Source organism: Typopeltis vanoorti, chromosome 10, assembly GCF_054136105.1.
Source record: "Typopeltis vanoorti isolate ZY-2024b chromosome 10, IOZ_Tvanoo_1.0, whole genome shotgun sequence".
NCBI lineage: Eukaryota > Metazoa > Arthropoda > Arachnida > Uropygi > Thelyphonidae > Typopeltis > Typopeltis vanoorti.
In genome coordinates, this window is record NC_143558.1 from 106,952,085 (window position 1) to 106,973,053 (window position 20,969).

At 36.8% G+C, this 20,969-nt stretch overlaps 1 protein-coding gene across 1 annotated transcript in view; it reads left to right on the top strand.

The window, feature by feature from the left end:
- The window catches only part of BBS1 (Bardet-Biedl syndrome 1), a 338,055-nt gene that overhangs the window by 24,995 nt on the left and 292,091 nt on the right, over positions 1–20,969 (top strand). Inside the window, exon 3 of the mRNA XM_090399338.1 lies at positions 7,840–7,929. Within this exon, the coding sequence (XP_090255464.1) occupies positions 7,840–7,929 (90 nt within the window). The remainder of the gene's footprint in view (positions 1–7,839; positions 7,930–20,969) is intronic.

The window sequence follows — 20,969 nt, forward strand, 5'->3', positions numbered from 1 at the left end:
AAATAGAATTGAAATTGGATGATGGAGAGAGAGAGAGAGAGAGAGAACTGTGCAGAAACGGGGGGGGGGGGGACCAGAACAGCTATTAGGAAATGGAAATTGTGTGCAGGCCTCCTTGATGCACATGAGAATTGGAATGATAAAAGAATGCCAGTCATTAAAAAATGTTAGAATACTTGTAGTCCTAAAGGGGGGGGGGATATCTTTAATTCATATATACTAATACCAGAGGTGTAAAGAAAGAGAGTGAGGAATTTTCAGCACTGGTTAGTTTAACTTATGCCTAGGCATACATGGAACTACACTTGCTAACAGTAGCAGAATTGCAGCCTGCAAGCATAGATCTTAGTGGATAAGTGAGAATAAGATTATGGGAGAATAAGTGCATTTGAAGCTATTTGGTGAGAGAATAGGCCAACAGTACCAAATGTATAATTGGCTTGCTGTTATAGGCTTGAAGCTGCGAAAGATTATACATGACATGCATTGATAAATTAGATCAATAGCACAGGGTGAGTAATTATTATAGAAAAGACTAGCTATGATCAAGACTTAAATGTGCTCATCGGTGTCAAGTAAAGAAATCTTCTTTACTACTTCAACTGTCCAAAAAATATAGCAACAAACATTTCTTCCCTCTTCTTAACTTCTTTCCTACATGGCATAAATGTACAGTCTTTTGTCTTGTCTTTTTAATACTATATGATTAATCAAACACAAAATTGCCAGTCACCTTGACACCTAAAAATCTTCATGATGCCTGATTTTTCAATTTCTTTTCTGAAAATTTTATTTTTCAGAACTTGGATTTCTACTACGAAGCCTCTGCTTCTTTAATAAGGCAAAGAGTACTGTATATGGATTTTTTTCTGTTTGCATTGAAATTTTTGTATCATGAAATCAGACTAATAAAGATGCTAGTGTAAGTTTTTGCATTATTGCAAACAAAGTTACATATTCCGGAGTGATATGGCAGTAATAATTCACAATTAATCTTAATAGTAGAGGGATAGTCATGTACTTCAAAAAGCTTGGTTTTTGGGTTGAGGCTGTTTTGAATGCATGAATCTTTTCACAATTACATTTCAATGTAATTGTGAACCTTGTTAGGCTTTTTATTGGTTTTGTGCACTAAACAAGTTAATTAACCTTGGTGAAGTCCCTTATAAAATCAAATGAGCAAAATAGCAGAGTTGACTACCACTAAAACAACCAACTGCCTGGTTGGCCAGGTGGTTAACATAACTGCTCTCCAACCAACAGGCTGCAGGTTCGAATCCTGCCATGGACATGAATGAATGTGATTTGTCTGGTACGAGTCATTGCCCTGATTATTGGAGTAATTCAGCGATCTGGAAAACCCATCACTAGAGTATCTTTTCTGGTTTAGGTAAAAAATGAATAAACAAATATAAACAAACAAAAAATGGTACCTCCATTTCATTTACATCATAGGTTTGCAGCCTATAATGTCACCAAAAAAATCTAAAACTCATATTGACAGCATTTAGGTGGTTAGAACCAACACACTAGCACTGTTTGAGGAATTTTTCTTGGATAGTGCTGATGATACTGTTTAGATAATAGTGAGTAGTTTGCTTCGCAACCATATGCCTGGGGACGGAGTGTCCTAGGTTCGATTCCCGTTGGCGATGTGAGGAGCTGAAGGATCTTCCTTAGCCATCGCCAAGTTAGCCAGGCTTGGGCATGGACAGTAGGGTTTTCCCCCAGTTTATTCTGGGGCTTTTTCATCTCGCAAAGCAGGCGAACCGGCCTTGAGAACTCAACGCTATGGACATAGGATACACCAGGGTGTACGGCTGACCACCTTATCCTGTGAACGGTTTGAGGTCCGATGATTAATAAACCCTCGACACCACAACGTGAAAGAGGGTAAAAGGAAGATGAGATGAGATAGTTAACTTTAAATAAAACAAAAGATGCAAGTGTTGTGATACGAAGTGACACCTGTACTCTTTTAGAAAATGGTGACCAGTTAACTTGAAGTAAAAAAAAATGATGCTAACATTTTGAAGTTTGGTCCTAATTCGCTCCATCTGCAACAGTAAATAAACAAACATTTCACCATTCATGACTGTAATTATTATTACTATTTTTATTATTACAGGCAACTCCAAGGAGTCCTTAGACTCATCAAGGGAGGCCCTAAACATCATATTAAGAACTATCCAACATTTGTGCAGTATCCATCATGCTTTGCTTTGAACTCATTCACAGTCATGGCACCCACAACAGACTCTGGCAACCTATTCCACTCATTCACTACTCTTCAAGCAAAAAACCTAGTTCCAACACTCTTGCTAACTACACTCTTACTCAGTTTCCATGGATGGCTCCTAGTTCTCACCTCAACACACCTGTTCCAAAAAATTTCCTATGAATAAATCTTGTAAAAACCCCTCAGTAATTTGTATGTCTCAATCATATCATCCATTTTCTGCCTGTCACCAATTTCTGTAAACCACAAATCTTCAACCTGTTGTCAACTTGTCAGTTTCCTGGAGTACAGTTACACCAGTGTAGTATACAGCTGGTAATCTTTTCATCACAAAATGCATAACCATACACTTTGCCACAAACTGATATCCATTCTCCTTTGCCCAGTTTTCCCACCTGTCCAAATCATCCTGCAAAATTTTGATGTCATCTGTATTAACTATTGCTCTGCCCATCTTTGCATCATTGGCAAACAACTGAACAGTTCCTCTCAGATCCTTTTCTATATCGTTAATTTACAAATTAAACAGTAGCAGTCCAAGAACAGAACCCTGCATCCTGTCACTAGTCACAGGCCTTCTTTTGGACTCTACTCCTGAATAAACTACTCTCTGATATCTGTCTACATCAACTACTATCCATCTCACCAACCCTATATCCATTTCCATGTGCTGCAGTTTACTGATTAGAATTCCATGTGGTATCCTGTCAAAGGCCTTTGCAAAGTCCAGCAGTATCACTGTAAACCCATTACCTTTATCCATCTCAGCTGTCACTATATTATAAAACGTGAGCAAGTTAGTAAGACATGACCTTCACAGCTACCCCCCACTCCCAATACAGTATCCCATTGCCATCTATTCATTTCTGTATTTTGCTCTTGACCAATTTCTCCAATACTTTGACAACTCCTGATATATTGATCACTCGGTAATTTGCTACATCAATCTTGGAGCCTCATTTATGCAATGGAACTATTTTCCCCTCTTTCCATCCCCTGAGGACTAACCCAGAGCTGAAACTTAGATTAAACAATATGGTCAAGGGCACTGACAATTTCCTCGCAGCTCACGTGAAACTCGAGCTTGTATACCATCCAATCCCACAGCAGTATTCACATTAAGGCTCTGTGATATGCTATATGTACCTCCATTTCATTTACCTCAGTTCCCATATAAGCCTTTGGCTCTCTCATTCCTGCAGTATCATCACCTGGATGATATACTCTTGCAAAATGTTCACTTAGTAATTCTACTATTTCATCTGATTCAGTTATCTCCCTATCATCACCAGTCATTAAAATTATTCTTCAATAAACATTCTTTTTTATTCTTTTTTTTTACTTGCAGCATATTGAAAGAACTGTTTGTTATTCTCTTCAGCTTGAATTGCTAATTTCCTTTCATAATCTGCTTTTGCCTTTCCTACCCCACTAGTTACCCTGCTGGCCTATGCCTGCAGGTCACCTTTCTCCTTAAATTCCCTCCACAATTGTTTCTTTTTTTTTTTTGCAGCTCCAGTTTGATGATGATATTCATCCATTTAACTCCCACTTGATCGGCTCTCCTGACTCTAGGTATGCAGTCCGCAATTGCCTCCCAACATCCATTCCTTGCAGTTTTACATGCTATGGCATCTATCCAAGCAATCTCCTAAGCTTGTCATACTTATCAACCTTATAATTCCACATATACCCTGTCTTAACTGAAAATTCCACACATTTGGCCACCTCCCAGGTCAAGACCATATGATCACTCTCACCATTTGGTGGCAATGTGATATTCATTATAGACAAATAACTCAGATGCAATTACTAGATCAAGCACTCTTGAACCTCTAGTATATTCCATTACATGCTGTCTCAGGAAATTATCCCTTAGTAACTGCTTAAAATCCATTTCCTTCCTCCATGTGTCCTCTCCTCCTTCCAATCTATGTTCCCAGAGATGAAATCCTCCACAATAATTACCGGTTCTTCACTCATTGAATCTATTTGCCAATTCATACTATCTCCATCTTTTCCATCCCCTGGTTTATAGCAGCATCCAGCTGTATATTTTGTTCTGCTGGCCTCAATTTCATATCAGAGAGCCTCAAATGTGCTATTTTCATCAGCCTGCAGTTGAACTTCTACTCTCTTTGGTTGCAGTTCATCAGCTATCATCAATAAATCGATAACATTCCTCCCACATTCTTTTCTCTCTATCCTCCCCGAACACACTATACCTTTCACATTCTCTCCCACTAACTATATCATCTTCTGTTAACACATTCGCTGCTAACTACAAGTATACTCATAGTTGGTAAACCAGCTACACAAGCCAGCTACGAGTATACTCGTATGACGCTTACCGCCGGCAACGAGATTACCGTACTGACCTCGAAGAAGTGAAATTGCGCGCGTACGGGAACAGACTATGCCGAAGTAGCGTGGCAGCGAACGTGTTAACCATGTCTCACTAACGCCAATAGCCTTTTGGCCAGGATGAGCCAACTAATGCCAATAATTCCTGTTGCTTGTTCTGAATGCTCCTGGCATTAGTGTACATAAAGTACAAAAGCCCCTTAGGCGCACTGCTATCCTGACACTTTATACTAACTGTTCCATTCTGGTTTCTTACCAGTGGTACTAACTTTGACATTTTATACACATTCTTACACTCAGCTGCCTCACTGATGCCTGCACATTCACTCAACAGCTTGCTCCTCTCCCCCTGAAAGCTCTAGTTTTCCTTATTCTTCACATCCACTTTCATTTCATTCAACAACACTTTTTCCAGTCTCCAGACATCAAATCGATTCAGATGCAAACCATCCTTCTTGCATAAATCCTTTCGCCCATCAAACTCATTCCACACATCCACAATCTCCACACCACTCCTCCTGCTTAACCTATGCATCGAGTCATTTGCTATTTTAGCCCTCCTTTTCAGCTCTACTCTGTCATACCGTGGCAACAGACTCACTATCTTTACTCTCTCTCTCACCCTTTTCTTTTGCTACTTCCAGTAATTCTTTCATGTCTTCTTTCTCTCTCATGCCATATTTTTCTCTTTTTAAATCATTCTTTCCAGCCACTACGACCATTTCTTTCACCCTACCGTTTTGTGCTCTCATAGCCTCACTAACATCATTAATTTTTACACCAGGAAAGCATGATTTTTCCAAACTCTCATTGGTCGTACCTTTTATGAGCGAATTGCTGTACAGCACTTGCTCCTTGATTTTTCTTTCACTCTTGGTTAAGTCCTCATTTTTCTTATCACACATTTATTTATTTCTTTTTTTGGATGAACCACTCACCAGACATTTTTGCATTTGCTCCAGCTCATGCTTTGCCCTTCGTATCAATCCGCACAACCAAGTTGTCTCCCTCATTGCAGTCAACTCTTCATTCTTTACTGATGTAAAGAATGATATCATACTATTCTTTTGTTCAACACTTTTACTCTCTCTCTCTCTCCCTCCCTGTGCATTCTTGCTTTTGCTAGAATGTAGAAGTGAAAATGACACACTTTCACTTCTACATTCTTGCTTTCATTAACTTTTGCTTCTATATTTTTGCATTCTTTCACTCCATCAGTAGTTAGTGCTAAAGTCATTGTATAAAAATATTAAGATTGAATTTCAAAGTCTGTGTACAGCAGTGTACAGCATGTTTCCCAAATTTGTAGACAAAATTTCTAAAGTTGGAACCATGTTACAATTCTCCATGGGCAATTTTTCTTAAATCAATCAATAGTTTCATTCTGTCCCTAGAATAACTATGCAGGCTCTTGGAAATTCGAATTCAGTTAATATCTCTGATTAAAAAAAGAAACATCTCCCAAAATTAATTTGGAGAGTGTGTTTTTTAAAATCTACAGATCTAGTTAGTATAATTTTATTTGCTTAATCCCATTCATAAATGTCATAAGTAGGATTAACTCTGTCTTCACTGTCATAGTGCTAGCTATCATAATCTGAACTCAAAGATGAGTTCAAATACTTCCCAGTTAAAAAAAAAAATAAACAAAAAACTACTACATGTTAACCCAGCCTAAAAAACAGCAGAAGTTTAAATATAAATCATCTAAACTTTAAGAAACACATAATCTTAATGCAATATAAGGAGAAAATTCAATCAGTTTTCTAAGTTATGCCTGCAATTTCCACCAGTTATTTCTAGGTCATCTGCACGTGCTCTTAACTAGTGTCGAATCCTATTCATTTCGAAAGTATTGATGAGACTGCATGAAGAATTTGTAATATTATATCGAATCCTTTAGAGGGTTTGATATAATGTAACATTGTTTATAATGTTATCTTATTAAAACATAATCAGATTAAACGCATGCACGCACACACACACATACACAGGTTGTGTAAAAAGCTAAAAGAAATTTGCGTTTTCCTTTTGACATCTTTAAAATGTTCTGACATGGATTTCTCTAGATTTGCAGCTTTAATATAAAAAATATTTTTATAAGCTAAAATAAAGAGCCAAAAGGCTTCAGTTCAGCGATGCTGGCGAATATATTCCTGTAAGCTCTCTGGTCAAATTTTGTACGAAACTTTCATAGTTTCTACATTTGGCTTTGAAATAATTCTGGATTTAATATCCACTTGATTTATATAATTTTGCATTGCCGATCTGAAGCCTTTTGGCTTTTAATTTTAGTAAATACTTTACACACTGACCAACAGTTCGCATTTGAAAAATACACCTCTCTGACACTTCGAGTTCCTCAGTACTGAACGAGAGTTTTTGCTCTCTTAAGGTTTTTGCCTGGTCTCTGGGGAGAATCAAGTCGAAACTGTCAGGTTAGTGAAGAAACCTCATCAAAATGGACACTTGGGCAAGCAATCATGTTTTCTATAACGTCCATGCTAGGGCAACTCATAAATGCCAGTGAGTATATTCCTGTAAGCTGTCTGGTCAAATTTGGCCTTGAAATAATGCTGGATTTAATATCCACTTAATTTATATGTTTTGCATTGCCAAACTAAAGAAGCTCTGAAGGTCCTTTTGGCTCTTTAATTTATAAATACTTTACTCGCCAACCGGGAGTTCGCTTACGAAAAATACACCTCTCTGACACTTCGAGTTCTTTAGTACTGAATGAGTGCTTTTGCTCTCTTAAGGTTTCTGCCTGGTCTCTGAGGAGAACCAACCAGTCAAAACAACTTTCAGGCCAGTAAAACTTTATCAAAATGGACCAATAGAAGTCAAATATATGACGCTTGGGCAAGCAATCATGCTTTTTATAAGGTCCATGCTAGGGCAACTCGTAAATGCTGGTGAGTATATTCCTGTAAACTCTCTGGTCAAATTTCGTACGAAACTTTCATAGTTTCTATATTTGTCTTTGAAATAATGCTGGATTTAATATCCACTTGATTTATGTAATTTTTATAAGCTTTCATGGTATGGTCATTAAATTGGAATTTTAAAGAATGAATCAAATTTATTTTGGATCAAGCTCTCTGCCATTCAAGTCTGAATCAAATGCACATTGTTATCAGATATGGATTGACATGGAAAATTTTAGAGATTGCTATGAAACATTTATATAATGAAAATAAATTTATTTACTGCATGCATTTTTTTTATTTAAATAGGCACTCACCTCTTATCGGAGCATACAATTATCGATTTGCCTACAGGTGTGGTGGCATTTCATATGGATACTTGTGATCCAAGATCACCTGGTTAGTATTCTTCTTTAACATTTATGATATTTGGATATAAAAAAAAATAAAGTTGAACATCAAATTCCTGTATGCAGGAATTTGATGAACTCCCTCAAGGCATATACAGGATACTGCAATAGTACTACCTGATTGAGTTTACATTATTATTAACCTCCTATCAACAATTTTCCTCCAAATGAATTTGTCAGAAATCCAGTATTGTTAGATCTTAAATTTTGGTATTCTGGGTCACTTCTGACTTCATCAATACACCTTAGATTCTAGGTCTTCCTTGGGGTCTTTTTCCAGCCATCCTGGAAAAAGCAGTTTTGTTAACCTTTCCTCTCCCATATTTAAGTGTTGATACCAACTTAGATTAGCTCTATTCAATGTTCCTGAATATTAGCAGGTCGACATCCTTCCTCATATCTTCACTTTTAATACAATGCTGCTATTGATGCCATTTATTCATTACTTTAATTTTTCTCAACCCATGTCTCAGATCCATTAGTCAAACTTGGTTTGAACACTTTCTTGTATGCTGCTAGTTTAGTGTTTTGGCTAATTTTGTTCTTATTCCATATAAAGCGATTCAGCTGACTCCTCACTATATCAGCTTTCTAATTCTGTTCTCTATTTCCATACTTAATTTGCCATGTTCAGTAAACTTTGTTATATGCACTGTGTTCAGGTTCTCCATTCAGTTGATATATTCCTTGTCCTTGCCTATTTTCCTTTTTTTTTTTTTTTATCATTTTTATTGCCAATATTAATACCAGTTACTTCTTTTTCTAACTGTTGATTTACAACTTTAGTGTCAGATATCAGTGAAACCTTATTGCTCAGTATAATGCCCATTTACGCTGTATAATTGTGAAGTTTTGAACGGCTTTTTTCTTGGCACCTTGTCATATGCTTTTCCAAATCTGCATAACTTAAATCACTCAATTATTTATCTTTGTTCTTCTCTAAGCTTCCCTTTCACAATTTTTCTTAGTCTTCTCTCTCAAGTATGTTTGCATATATTTTACCAAACACTCTGCATGTAAATTCCTCTGTAATTCTCACATTCATTCCATTTTATTTCCCTTTCTTTACAGATAGGTACTATGGGACCTCTGTTCTTCCAGTCATCAATTCTACCTTCAGACTATGCATTCTGAATTATGCAGTGCAGCCAATGTAAATTTTTTAGAAATCCATATTTATGCACATCTCGTCATATATGATATTTGGTGATTATGACAAATTTAGATAACTTGGAGCAGTGCTATAGCATAAGAAGTTACAACAACAAAAAAAAAAAGTGCATGACAAGTAGTAAGGGATTGTTTGAGAGAAGTAGTGCAGTATCAGACTGTCATTTCCAGGGTCAGAATAATAAACCCGTTGTGTGTTAAACGAATGAGTAGCAATATAAAGCAGGAGCTGCAAAAAAGAAAATATTGTGGAAGGAATATAAAGGAAAAGGTGGTGAGATAAGGTATACTGCTTATGAGCAATACAAAGCATAGGCAAGAAGGGTGGCCAGTATGGTAAGGAAGACTAAATCAGATTCAGAGGAAATTAGCTAAGCAGGCCATAGGACATCCTGAAGAGTTTTTCGTTATGTGATGAGTAAAAGGAAGTATGATTATGGAAGGATAACTAATCAGTGTCAATGGTAGAAAAGTGACAGAAGCAGAAGAATTACTGAAGTTACTGACTTTGCAAGGGCATAAATTCAGGTGGAAAGAGGATAAGAATGTTCCATTATATAAAGGAGGCTTCAAGACAAAAGAAGCAGATTACAGAGCGGTTATTATCTCAGGAGTGGTGGTTAAGGTATTGGTAGAGTTGGTTAAAGGTAGACTTCAGTAATGGGTTGGATAGGAATATGATACTCTGTTGTGGCAGCATGACTTTGTGAAAAGCTTGTCTTGCCTTAGTAATTTATTCATATTTTATAATAGTCACAATTGAATTGAATTAGGCTAATAGCTATACTGTGATACTGCTGGACTTTGCCTTTGCAAAAATGACTGAATACTGCATTGCAAACTGTTAGAGTCAGAGCAGATGGAAATGATTCAGAGCTAGTGACATAGATATGGTATGGGGTAGCTGACAGACAGCAGTATATGGTGGAAAGGAGCCTAGGAGAATAAGGGTGACTGCTGGAGTATGTCAAGGCTATATACTATGGCCACTGATGTTTAATTTATATATTAATGATGCAGGGAATGATTTGAGTGGGGGGTATTCCATTGTTTACTGATGATACAAAATTGGGGAGGGCAGTAGTTAATAAAAGTGATATAGCAATCCTGCACAATGATTTAAATCTATTGGCAGTGTGGGCAAAGGGTAATGTTAGTACTATTATGCACTTTGAAATGCAAAAACTCTATACTGTGTATTATATTGATGATACTGGATTGCAGGAAATTTATGAAGAGCTACAGATTTAATGTTAGATAGAGAGTGGAATTTCAGGGGACACGTTTAAAAGTTGGCATAATAGCTCAAAGCATTACTTGGATGTTTAAGAACACATTGACAAGAAGAGATAAGAGATAAAACTCTATACTGTGTATTATATTGATGATACTGGATTGCAGGAAATTTATGAAGAGCTACAGATTTAATGTTAGATAGAGAGTTGAATTTCAGGGGACACGTTTAAAAGTTGGCATAATAGCTCAAAGCATTACTTGGATGTTTAAGAACACATTGACAAGAAGAGATAAGGAGGTTATTATCCCTCTTTATAAGGCTGTGGCACAACTGCAACTTGGCTGTGCATAGATTTGCTTATCTGGAGTTTCTTGAGGAACAGGAGAGTATCCAGAGACAAGTGAAGCAGATAGTGGCAGATCTGGGCAATCGTGTTGAGGATAGATTGAAGATGTATGCATTATAAAGTTTAGTTGATAGGTAGAAAAGAGGGGACATGAAGGAAACATATTTTAAGTACATGCAATACAAGTAGAGAGAGAACTACAGATCAACCCTAAAAATTGTACAAGATTGTGGTTAGTAAGAGTGTGTGTGGACTAGATTTTTTGCTTGAAGAACAGTGTTAGAGTTGTTATGAGTGCACTTGGTGAATGAGTTTAAGGATAGGTATAATGTTAGTGGGGTCTCCCATGAGTCTTCTGCTTCCATGGAGGTACCTGTGTAATATTGTCTCCAGCTTCTTTTCCACATTTCAGGTGTCTAATGAAATAAAAATAATTGCATATGTATAAATATATTTTATAAATGTTTAAATAAATAAATATAAATGTCAAAATAAATTTTATTCATACAGAAATTTAATCAAATATACAATTCTTCTTGCTATATTTCATATTAGCACTAATCCTTTATCTCAACTCCCCCCCCCCCCTTTTCCCACAGTTATTTTATATAGTAATATTTTCTGTTACTTTTGACCTGAAAATGTTAATATAATAAATTGTGATTCAGAATTATTGCAAAATATTTCATCTTGTATTTTGAGATGATTTAATGATTGTTTATTTGCTCACTTAAATATAGTAATCTATATTTTCTTTCAGTGTTGCACAGTGATCAGCATTCATTTTAGAAATTATGGACTTTACAACCATGTTATAAATAATTATTTTAATTTTCCGAGTTTTCGACCTTCACATATTTAGAAAAAATGAATCTGCTAGTCTCGGACAATAGTACATACCAATTTGTTAACTACCACCCAACCAATAGAATAAAAAAGAAAACACAGAAACTATTTAAATCAATTACTACATGGCCCAAAAATACAGTCAAAAAATTACTTCTACACTACGCTTGTTCCCCGAGAATTTACGGTCTACCAAAGATACACAAACAAAATAACCACTCTGGCTCATAGTCGAAGGTATAGACAGCCAGAATTATCACCTAGGATTAAGGAGTTGGTAGATCATTCCCCCTCCTATATCAGAAACACACAATGCTTCATAAACATAATCAAAGACATTACATTACAAAAAGATGATTTATTAGTCAATTTTGACTTCTCTGCCCTCTTTACGAATGTCCCAATCAATGACACAATCTTTCTTTTACAGAACAAATTCCCTCCAGATATCATGGTGCTCTTTGCACATGTATTAAGTTCTGGTTATTTGGTATGGCAAAATGCTTTCTACTACAAAAAAGAAGGCACAGACATGGGCTTGCCAATATCCCCCCCCCCCCCATTATCTCCGAGTTTATTATATTATAACTTTTATATGGAATATTTTGAGCAACATGCTCTAGATTCCTCTCCTTTAAAACCCAAAGTCTGGCTTAGATAAGTTGACGATGTTTTCACGATCTGGCCTCATGGTCCCCAGACACTAGACACTTTTCTTAGCCACCTAAACAAACAACGCAAACGCACAATTGAGATTGAAAAACAGAACACACTTCCATTTCTAGATACATTTGTCACACATCTTCCTTCTGGCTGGAAACAGACATATACTGGCCAATATATACACATAAACCACCACCACCCAACACAAAAACTAGGTGTCATTAATACTCTAAAAACAGGGCTTTGAAGATCTGCTCCAATGAACAAGTGCTGAAAGGCGAATTTAAAGTTATCAGCAATACTTTTTTAAAAAATGGTTACAGCCAAAACATTATTAACAAAATTTTCTACAAGACCTCAATAAAACACAATAATAAACCAGGCTACAATTAAACTATAACCATTCCTTACATTAAAGGGACATCAGATAAAATAAACAGAATACTACAGAAATACAACCTCAAAGCCACCTTTAAACCTCCTGCAAAATTAAAAAGCTTATTCAACTCATTCAAAGACCCACTCCCTCCCCTGGCCCACCCTGAATATACCGTATTTATTGCACCTGTAATCTACCGTATATAGGGGGAAACAGGACGAACAATTCCTATCAAACAAAAGGAACATAAACGACACATTAAATATAACTATGGTGAAGCTGGCCTTTCTGATCATGCCCTGAAAACTTTACATAGAATTGACTGGAAAAGCACCCGTTGTTTACATCACACCAAAACATGGTATGAACGCAAATTTAAGGAAGCTTGTGAGATTCTTATCAACTACCCCAATCTGAATAATAATGATGGTCTAAAAATCCCAAGCATATGGAAGGCACATATTCTACCCACTTAACCTTCTCCCTAAGAGTTAACTATAAACAGGACTAGATAATCCAGAATCCTAAATCTAATATATTGTCATGTTAGAAATAGGACATCATTGTTACTGTAAGAAAACTATCTATATAAAAGAATGTTTCTCCTATGTTATTTTAAATAGAATTTAGCTTTGATGTAGTTTCTAAATAATTAATTTTTAACTTTATCTGTATTTTTTTTTTTCTCACTAGAGGTCATGCCAGTAGAATAACCAGTGATCAAATGATTGTTTGCTTACTGTGTGAAATGTAACTCAACTTGTCCTTGTATATTTCTACATACTCCAGATGATGACCTTAATATGAAGGTCAAAACGTCAGGAAATTAAAATAGTTATTTATAACACGGTTGTAAAGTCCATAATTTCTAAAATGAATAATAATCTATTTATTCCCACTGTCATCATAGAATGATCTTTGTTGTTGCTTCTGATAGCATTTTGCTTGGCTGGAATTTTTTAGACATGAAGAAATTTTGGGGATGAATAATGACAGCAGTTAGAGAAACCACATATAAATCTAATTAATTTTTTTAAAAATTCATTTTCTAATATGTTAGATACATTAAAACTCAACATTACTATTATTTTTACGGCTATTTTTTATGCTTTCGTTTAGGAGTGCCCCTTATTTAATGTCATTGGCTTTTTACTCAGAATTCTTAGGGCATTATAGATGTATTTTAGAGACAAATATATGCAGAGTAGAGCCTGTGTAGCTCACTGGATGTGGTGTTTGCCAACCACGGCGCTTGGCCGCACGAAGGAAGACTTGGTTTTGAGTCTAGTCGGCTACTAGAGGAAATTTTTCTAAGCCTTTTTTCGACCGGTTCCCGAGTTAGTCGATCTCTGGCACGGGCAAGCAGGTTTTTCGTCCTGTAAACTCAAGAAAATCGACCGTAGAACCCACATTATTTCAGACATTAAATATATTGTGTTAGGGACCACGAGATGGCGGCACATTTGAGCCATCTCTCTTCACTGAGTACCGCTTAATTAGTGATAGCCTTGGGCCATCTATCTCTGATTGGTACCAGTGGAGATTGAACTGCCCACTCAGTCTCCCAAAGTTAGATAGGGCTAAATGGCCTCGCCTACTCCCCGTATACGGGAATAAAAAGGCGTTAGCTGTTTTTTTTTTTTTTTATATGCAGAGTAATAGAGGAAGAAAATTCGCACATACAGTAAACCCTCTATTTAATGGACTTCAGATTTATTTAATGGACAAAATTTCCGGTCCATATGTCGTGAAAATTAACACCCTGTTAATTTTAAAATGCTTTTAATCAAGATTTGCTTATAATTAAATTAATAGGTTATTTTTTGTTATTAATTTCTTGTTATTTTTAACAAATTTTGGCAAATAGGCCATCATGTGTTGGAAAAACACTGTAGTAATTTAGCTGACATAAATGAGTCGCCGCTCATAAAAGCCAGCCAGGTTGGCCGAGTGGTTAGCATATCCGCTCTCCAGCTAAAAGGCTGTGGGCTCGAATCCCGTCGTGGCCATGGATGTTTGTGATTGTGTGAAAATAAAAGTGGTGGTGGTGGGTGTAGATGATGGTAGTTGCAGTTTGTAGTAGTTGGTAGATTGGGTGGTGGAAATGGAGTTGTAGAGTAGGTGCCCTCCCTCGATGAGTACCTTGGACTTCCGGAGGTGTAACATAAGAATAATAATAATAAAACATATTCGGTGAATGATTAGGGCGTGATCATACCAATCGTACTGTAATTGGTTATTTCTGTGGCAGTTTTATTACACACATTTTCTTAATTTTAGGCAGTTAATTATAAAAAAAAACAGCAGAATTCAAAAGTTCAAAAAAACTTCATAATTTTTTCAAAGCAGGATTACCTAAACCAAGCGCCTCAACTTTGAACGTTAACTTCACATTAACTTATCTAAAAGTGTGTGTAAAACAATTTTTTTATTATCACAGTGCTAATATTGATAAAATTGCAGTATAATGTTACAGATATTTTTATTTTAAAAAATTCGCGATTTAACAGACTTTCAATTTGACAGACACTCCTTAGCCCCTATTAGTCCGTTTATTTGAGGGTTTACTGTACCTTTTTGAATGTTGTTGGCTGTCTTCTTTCTGTGATATGCATACTTCTGCTGTTATGGTGTTAAAAGGGAAGGGGGTTTTGGAAAAAGTGGGGGGGGGGGGGGTGTTGAGACAATGTAGGAGAATTAATTTGGAAAAAAAAAAACGTGTTTTTATATAATATATACCACTACTTCTTGGCATTACGGTCCATTTAGGACCTGGGCCTATCTCAGGAAGCCTTCCATTCTTCACGATTCTGTGCCTTGCTCCTCCAGTTCTTTTACTCTCATTTTCTTTAAATCATCCTCCACATTGTCAAGCCATCTCCTTTTTGATCGTCCTCTAGGCCTAGATCCATCTGGTCCAGACATGAAGACCTTTTTTTAAGGCTCTGTTGTCCCCCCCATTTGCTGAACATGTCCTAGTCATCTCAGTCGTCTCACCTTTATTTCAGTAATAATATCCACTTCATTGAATTTCTCAATTATTTCTTTATTATTCCTCAGTCTCCAAAGTCCATTCTCATTAATTGGGCCAAAGATCTTTCTTACTACTATAATAAATTTAGTTTAATCCTTTATCCAAGTGTGAGCAAACAAAGTTTGCGCCTGAAAATATATTAAGGACTGAGGTAAGGTAGTACAACACCGGGAAACTCATAGTAAAGGTGGACCAAGCTAACATCATTCCTATCTCAGTATCTCCTATAATGCAAAACACATCTCCTTGCAGATATGTATAATGTCATGCATTAAGGGAAGGGCCACTACCCAGACTAGTTTCGACCTTTATTGAGGTCTCTTCAGTGGGAGCCAGGCCGAGAAGTGGAGATACCAGGCAGAAACAATGGTGAGGTTATCTTTACCTATAGGAGCTGCCAAAATGTGTGCTACCTTTTTATTAAATTACTCTGGATTTAGAGAAAGATGTTGAAAGTTTATTTTTCACTGACCTTGCCATTGTTTCTGCCTGGTATCTCCACTTCTGGGCCTGGCTCCCACTGAAGAGACCTCAGTAAGGGTCAAAACTAGTCTGGGTAGTGGCCCTTCCCTTCATACATGACATTATACATATTTGCAAGGAGATGTGTTTTGCATTATGGGAGATAGTGAGATAGGAGTGATGTTAGCTTGGTCCACCTTTGCTTCGAGTTGCCCGGTGTTGTATTACCTTATCCCAGTCCTGAAGATATTTTCAGGTGCAAACTTTGTTTGCTCACACTTGGATAAAGGATTAAACTAAATTTATTATAGTCTAACCAAGTGAAAAATAAACTTTCAACATCTTTCTTAATACCTTTCGTTCATATATTTGTAATCGATTTTGATCTCTCTGGATCATTGTCCATGTTTTACAGCCATACAAAAGTACAGGTTTGAGGATTACTTTATATAGCTGGATTTTACTTTTTATCGAAATCAAATTAGATTTTAATAGTGGCTGAATACTATAATAAGTTCTACTTGCAGCAGCTATTCTATAGGTAATTTCAACTGACACATTATTACTTTCTGTTATTACTGAACCCAAATGTTTGAACTGCTTATATGTATATTATAAGCAGTCCAGCAGCATATATTATTTTTAAGGGTGCTTTTTTTTGGAAGGGGGGTTAGAGAGATGAATGAGGCTGCTCAAAATAGAAATTTTTTTTTTTTTTTTTTTTGAGGAAGGGTTTATGGGGAAAAAGGAGAGGGTTAACGGGGTGCGGGTTGTTTCGACTGTGCGTCATCGTCGGAAACTCATGGGGAAGTGGATGCTATGTCATGTCGGGCTTGGTGTTTCTGCCTTTAAAGTGCTTGTGTTATCACCTATTGGTCGGAGTTGTGACCTAATTTTTATGTTATGGAGCTTCCAACACTCGAAGATTATGTAGGGTCGGTGGACGTTGATTGAGTTGTCATCATATTTTATGGCTATCATTTCTGATATTCTAAGCATTGTTTCATTGTCTCGTCTGTCTATATGGCCTTGTCAATTTGTGGGGTATGTTTCTGTTCAAGGGCTGAACTGCTATTTCTGTTTTCACTGGAATTTGTATTCTAGTATTTCTTTTTGATGTTGCATTTTTTAGTGTTTAAATGTTCTGGAATAGGGATGTTACAGTCACGGAAGTGTTCTTGTAGTCTTGCCCATAAAGACCTGATAGTAGTTTAGGTGATATCACAGTCTTTTTGGCAAGGAAATTTGTAGACTACATTGTAGTGTTCTAATATTTCTTTGTGTGTGTGAGATTTAGTGGGTTTTGGAAATGTTGCCAATTTTTGGTTTGTGGTGAATACCAGCATTACTCTTTTCTATCAGGGGTAATATAGAAGCATATTGCAGCAGGGAATGGCAAATATGTGAAATGAATAGAATCTGAATGCGGGGCCCCCCCTAGGACATGCATAGAGCTGATCATTATAATAAGATTTTGGTATCATACTTCTGATGTTAGTCTTTAGAAATGTTTCCCAAATCTTTGAAATATATTGACAGTCAGTGAGGTTCTCAGATGGGTAGTTTCTGATTTACTTGTTTATAATTTTGGTTAATGTAGCAGTCATTGGAAATACCATGATTGGTATTTGGAAATGCCAGATTTTCCTTCTGATATTAAAATGCAGGCCAGATGTTCCTGTACTTTGGCCTGAGTTCAGTTCTTTATAGAGATTGTAACAAAGAGTATGGAATTTTATGCTTTTAGATGAGGAGTTTGCCATTCCCTCATAACACACTTTTTTCTCTTTTCAGGTTTTTGTTTGGAGGGTGGGTTTGTGGCTTGGATGAACTGGATGAATGCAATTGATGGTGTACGTCATTTCAGTTTATGATCATACTGTGTTTGTTTAGCAAATACGATAAAGGTGGGGAGCATTGGATTTTTTTTTAAATTTATTATTTTGTTTAAGAAGGGTTTTACATACTGCAGGATTACTGTAATCATTTGTTTTTCATAGTGTTGAAGAGTAGAAGTATACAGCATGATGCAGCAAACTGAAGGGCATGTCTCTCATATAGAGAGCATATGGTTCTGCTAATATGTCCTGTCCTTGGCATGGCTTTGACATTATTCACTGCATGCCACTATTTGGACTTCTCCAGGAATAAAACTTAGAGTAGATTACAACAAAATGGTGACGAAAAGTCAGGAAGTCTCCCTATTATTATCAGGTTTAGTTGTGTATGTATCATTCAGCAGAATCGTATTTCTGCTGTATTCTTGAATTGAGATGGGTTTCTTTTGTTCTTTTTTTTTTTTGTGTGTGTGTGTGTGTGTGTGTGTGTGTGTGTGTGTGTGTGTGTGTGTGTGTGTGTGTGTGATAAGTTACCTCTGGCTCAATGAGACACCTGCTTGGAGGCCTGAAGTGTCTAATATCAAGTTCAGTCACCAAAACAAGGATTGTGGCTTGTATTTCTCTTGCCCCCCCCCATCCCCACTCTTAGTTTTTTCTCCTATGTATGAATGATATCCTACCAGGACATTGTAAACATACTTGATGACTTTTGTAAAATGTTATTGCTTTTAAGAGAATGCCAAATCTAGGATCCACTATTTTTGACCTGCCCAGTTAAGGTTTCCTTTTCCTATTTAGTGAAATATTTGCTGCTTTCCAAAATCTGAATATCACTATGACCGCTTCAATTTGTTATCCCTGAAGCTTGATTTTTTGTAGTCCAGCTAGCCAAATGGTGATCTCAGTGTCCGTACCTTGAGCTAATTTTCCTTTTTCCATTTTCAGTAATTAAACTCGAGGATATGAGGGGATTGCCAACCTGGTTAGCCAAGTGGTTAGCGTATCTGCTCTCCAGCCAAAAGGCTGTGGGTTTGAATCCTGCCTTGGGCATGGATATTTGTGATTGTCTGTGGAAATGCATTGGTGGTGGGCAGCAGATGGCACTGGTGTAGATGATGGTAGTTGTGGTTCACTGCGGTTGGTGAATTGAGTGATGGAGATAGAGAGCTGTAGAGTAGGTGCCCTCCTTGATGATGATAATAATAATATATGAAATTATCTAATGAAAATATACCAATCAGAATTCTGGGTAACCCTCTCTATCCTTCCCAGTATCCTGAATCTTCTCTTAACCAGGTATACTGTAGAAATCATTTTTCCTCTCTATAACTCAGACCATTGCTCATGCAAGTTTATCTCCCCACCCCTCAGTTTAGCTGCTTTCCATCCACATGCCCTTTGGTAGCTATAATGGGATCAAAGTAGGATAATCTGTGGGACGGCTGATGCTTCTGCTCTCCTAATATGAGGTTCTTTATTCTCCATTCCATACAAATTTTTTTTATTCTCTACTCCATGCTGTGAATGTTGAAATCTGACTTGGAAAGAGCTAACAATAGAAAATGTAAAACTTGATGTAGCTTAGAAATGCCAAAGCTCTTTACATTGATTTTTACAGAGGTCAAGTCTCATGAGATGTTACAAAAATAATCTTGTTTGTTGTCTCTATGTATTTTATGTTAAATATTAATGTAAATAGCCCTATGGAAATTTATTGTATTTACTGTTTTAACTAAAGTTTCTAGAATGTCAAAAACAAAGGCAGCTTTGCCATCGGAACTTTGTATAATAGCACAAGAAAGTTCTTTACGATTAAGTGTGTGAGAAAGGTGTTTGCAAGCTCTGCGCATGAACACCTTCAAAACTAGTATCAAAGAGATCCGCTAGTTTCAGAGAAATTTCTGCTGCCTGACAAGACAAGGAAAAAAAGAGTACACGGAGGAGAAGAAAGAACGGGCTGGCCTTAACAAAAAGATCAAGGAGAACTGCTGATTTGAGATTTCATCTCAAATCAGCAGAAGAGATGAAATGGATGTAGAATGAAATTAAGAAAATTCAAGTAAAAACTATTAAAACTAAGCATGATGGCACTGGCGTTATATGGCGACTACATCATTAAAGGTGTGCTAGATGATAGGATGCACAAGGTTTGTTTTCCAGGCAGTAAAATGAGTACAGTGATTGAGGCGTTGGATATGAGGAGGGAGCGAGCAAAGGAATTGATGGTTTTAATCGGCACGAATGATTTGACAGGGGACAAAGAGCAAGTCAGAATGGATATCAGGAAGCTGCTTAGAAGGATAAGAGAGAATAGTGTGACAGGAAGTGTAGTTAGCGTGTTGCCTAGGTATTACTGTGGTGAGATGAGAGTAAGGATTATGAATGATATGCTGGCTGAAATGTGTGAGGAGACGGGAGTACGGTTTGTTAATGTGTTCATGGAGAGATTGACAGGGGACAAAGAGCAAGTCAGAATGGATATCAGGAAGCTGCTTAGAAGGATAAGAGAGAAATAGTGTGACAGGAAGTGTAGTCAGTGTGTTGCCTAGGTATTACTGTGGTGAGATGAGGCAGAGAGTAAGGATTATGAATGATATGCTGGCTGAAATGTGTGAGGAGACGGGAGTACGGTTTGTTAATGTGTGGAATGAGTTTGAAGGAAGAAGTGAGCTGTATGGGAGCGATGGACTGCATTCGAGTGGTTATGGTGTGAGTCGCTTCATTAGCAGTTAGCTAATGAAGCCAAAAAAGAATCCTAAGGAGTTCTTTCGATATGTAGCCAGCAAAAGAAAGAATGATTATGGAAGGATGACATTGATAGGAGAAAAAGGTATAAAGACAGCTGTTGCAGAATGTGTGGTGGAGATACTTAATGAGCAATTCATAAAGGTCTTTCAATCTTGTGAATGTGACTTCATGGAAAGATTGAGAGCAGTAGATGATAGTGAGGAGAGACTGACTGTAAGTGAGCAAGAGGTGTATGGGGAGTTGAGTAAACTAGATGTTAATAAGGCTGTGGGACTTGATAATATATCACCACGTATTCTGAAGGAA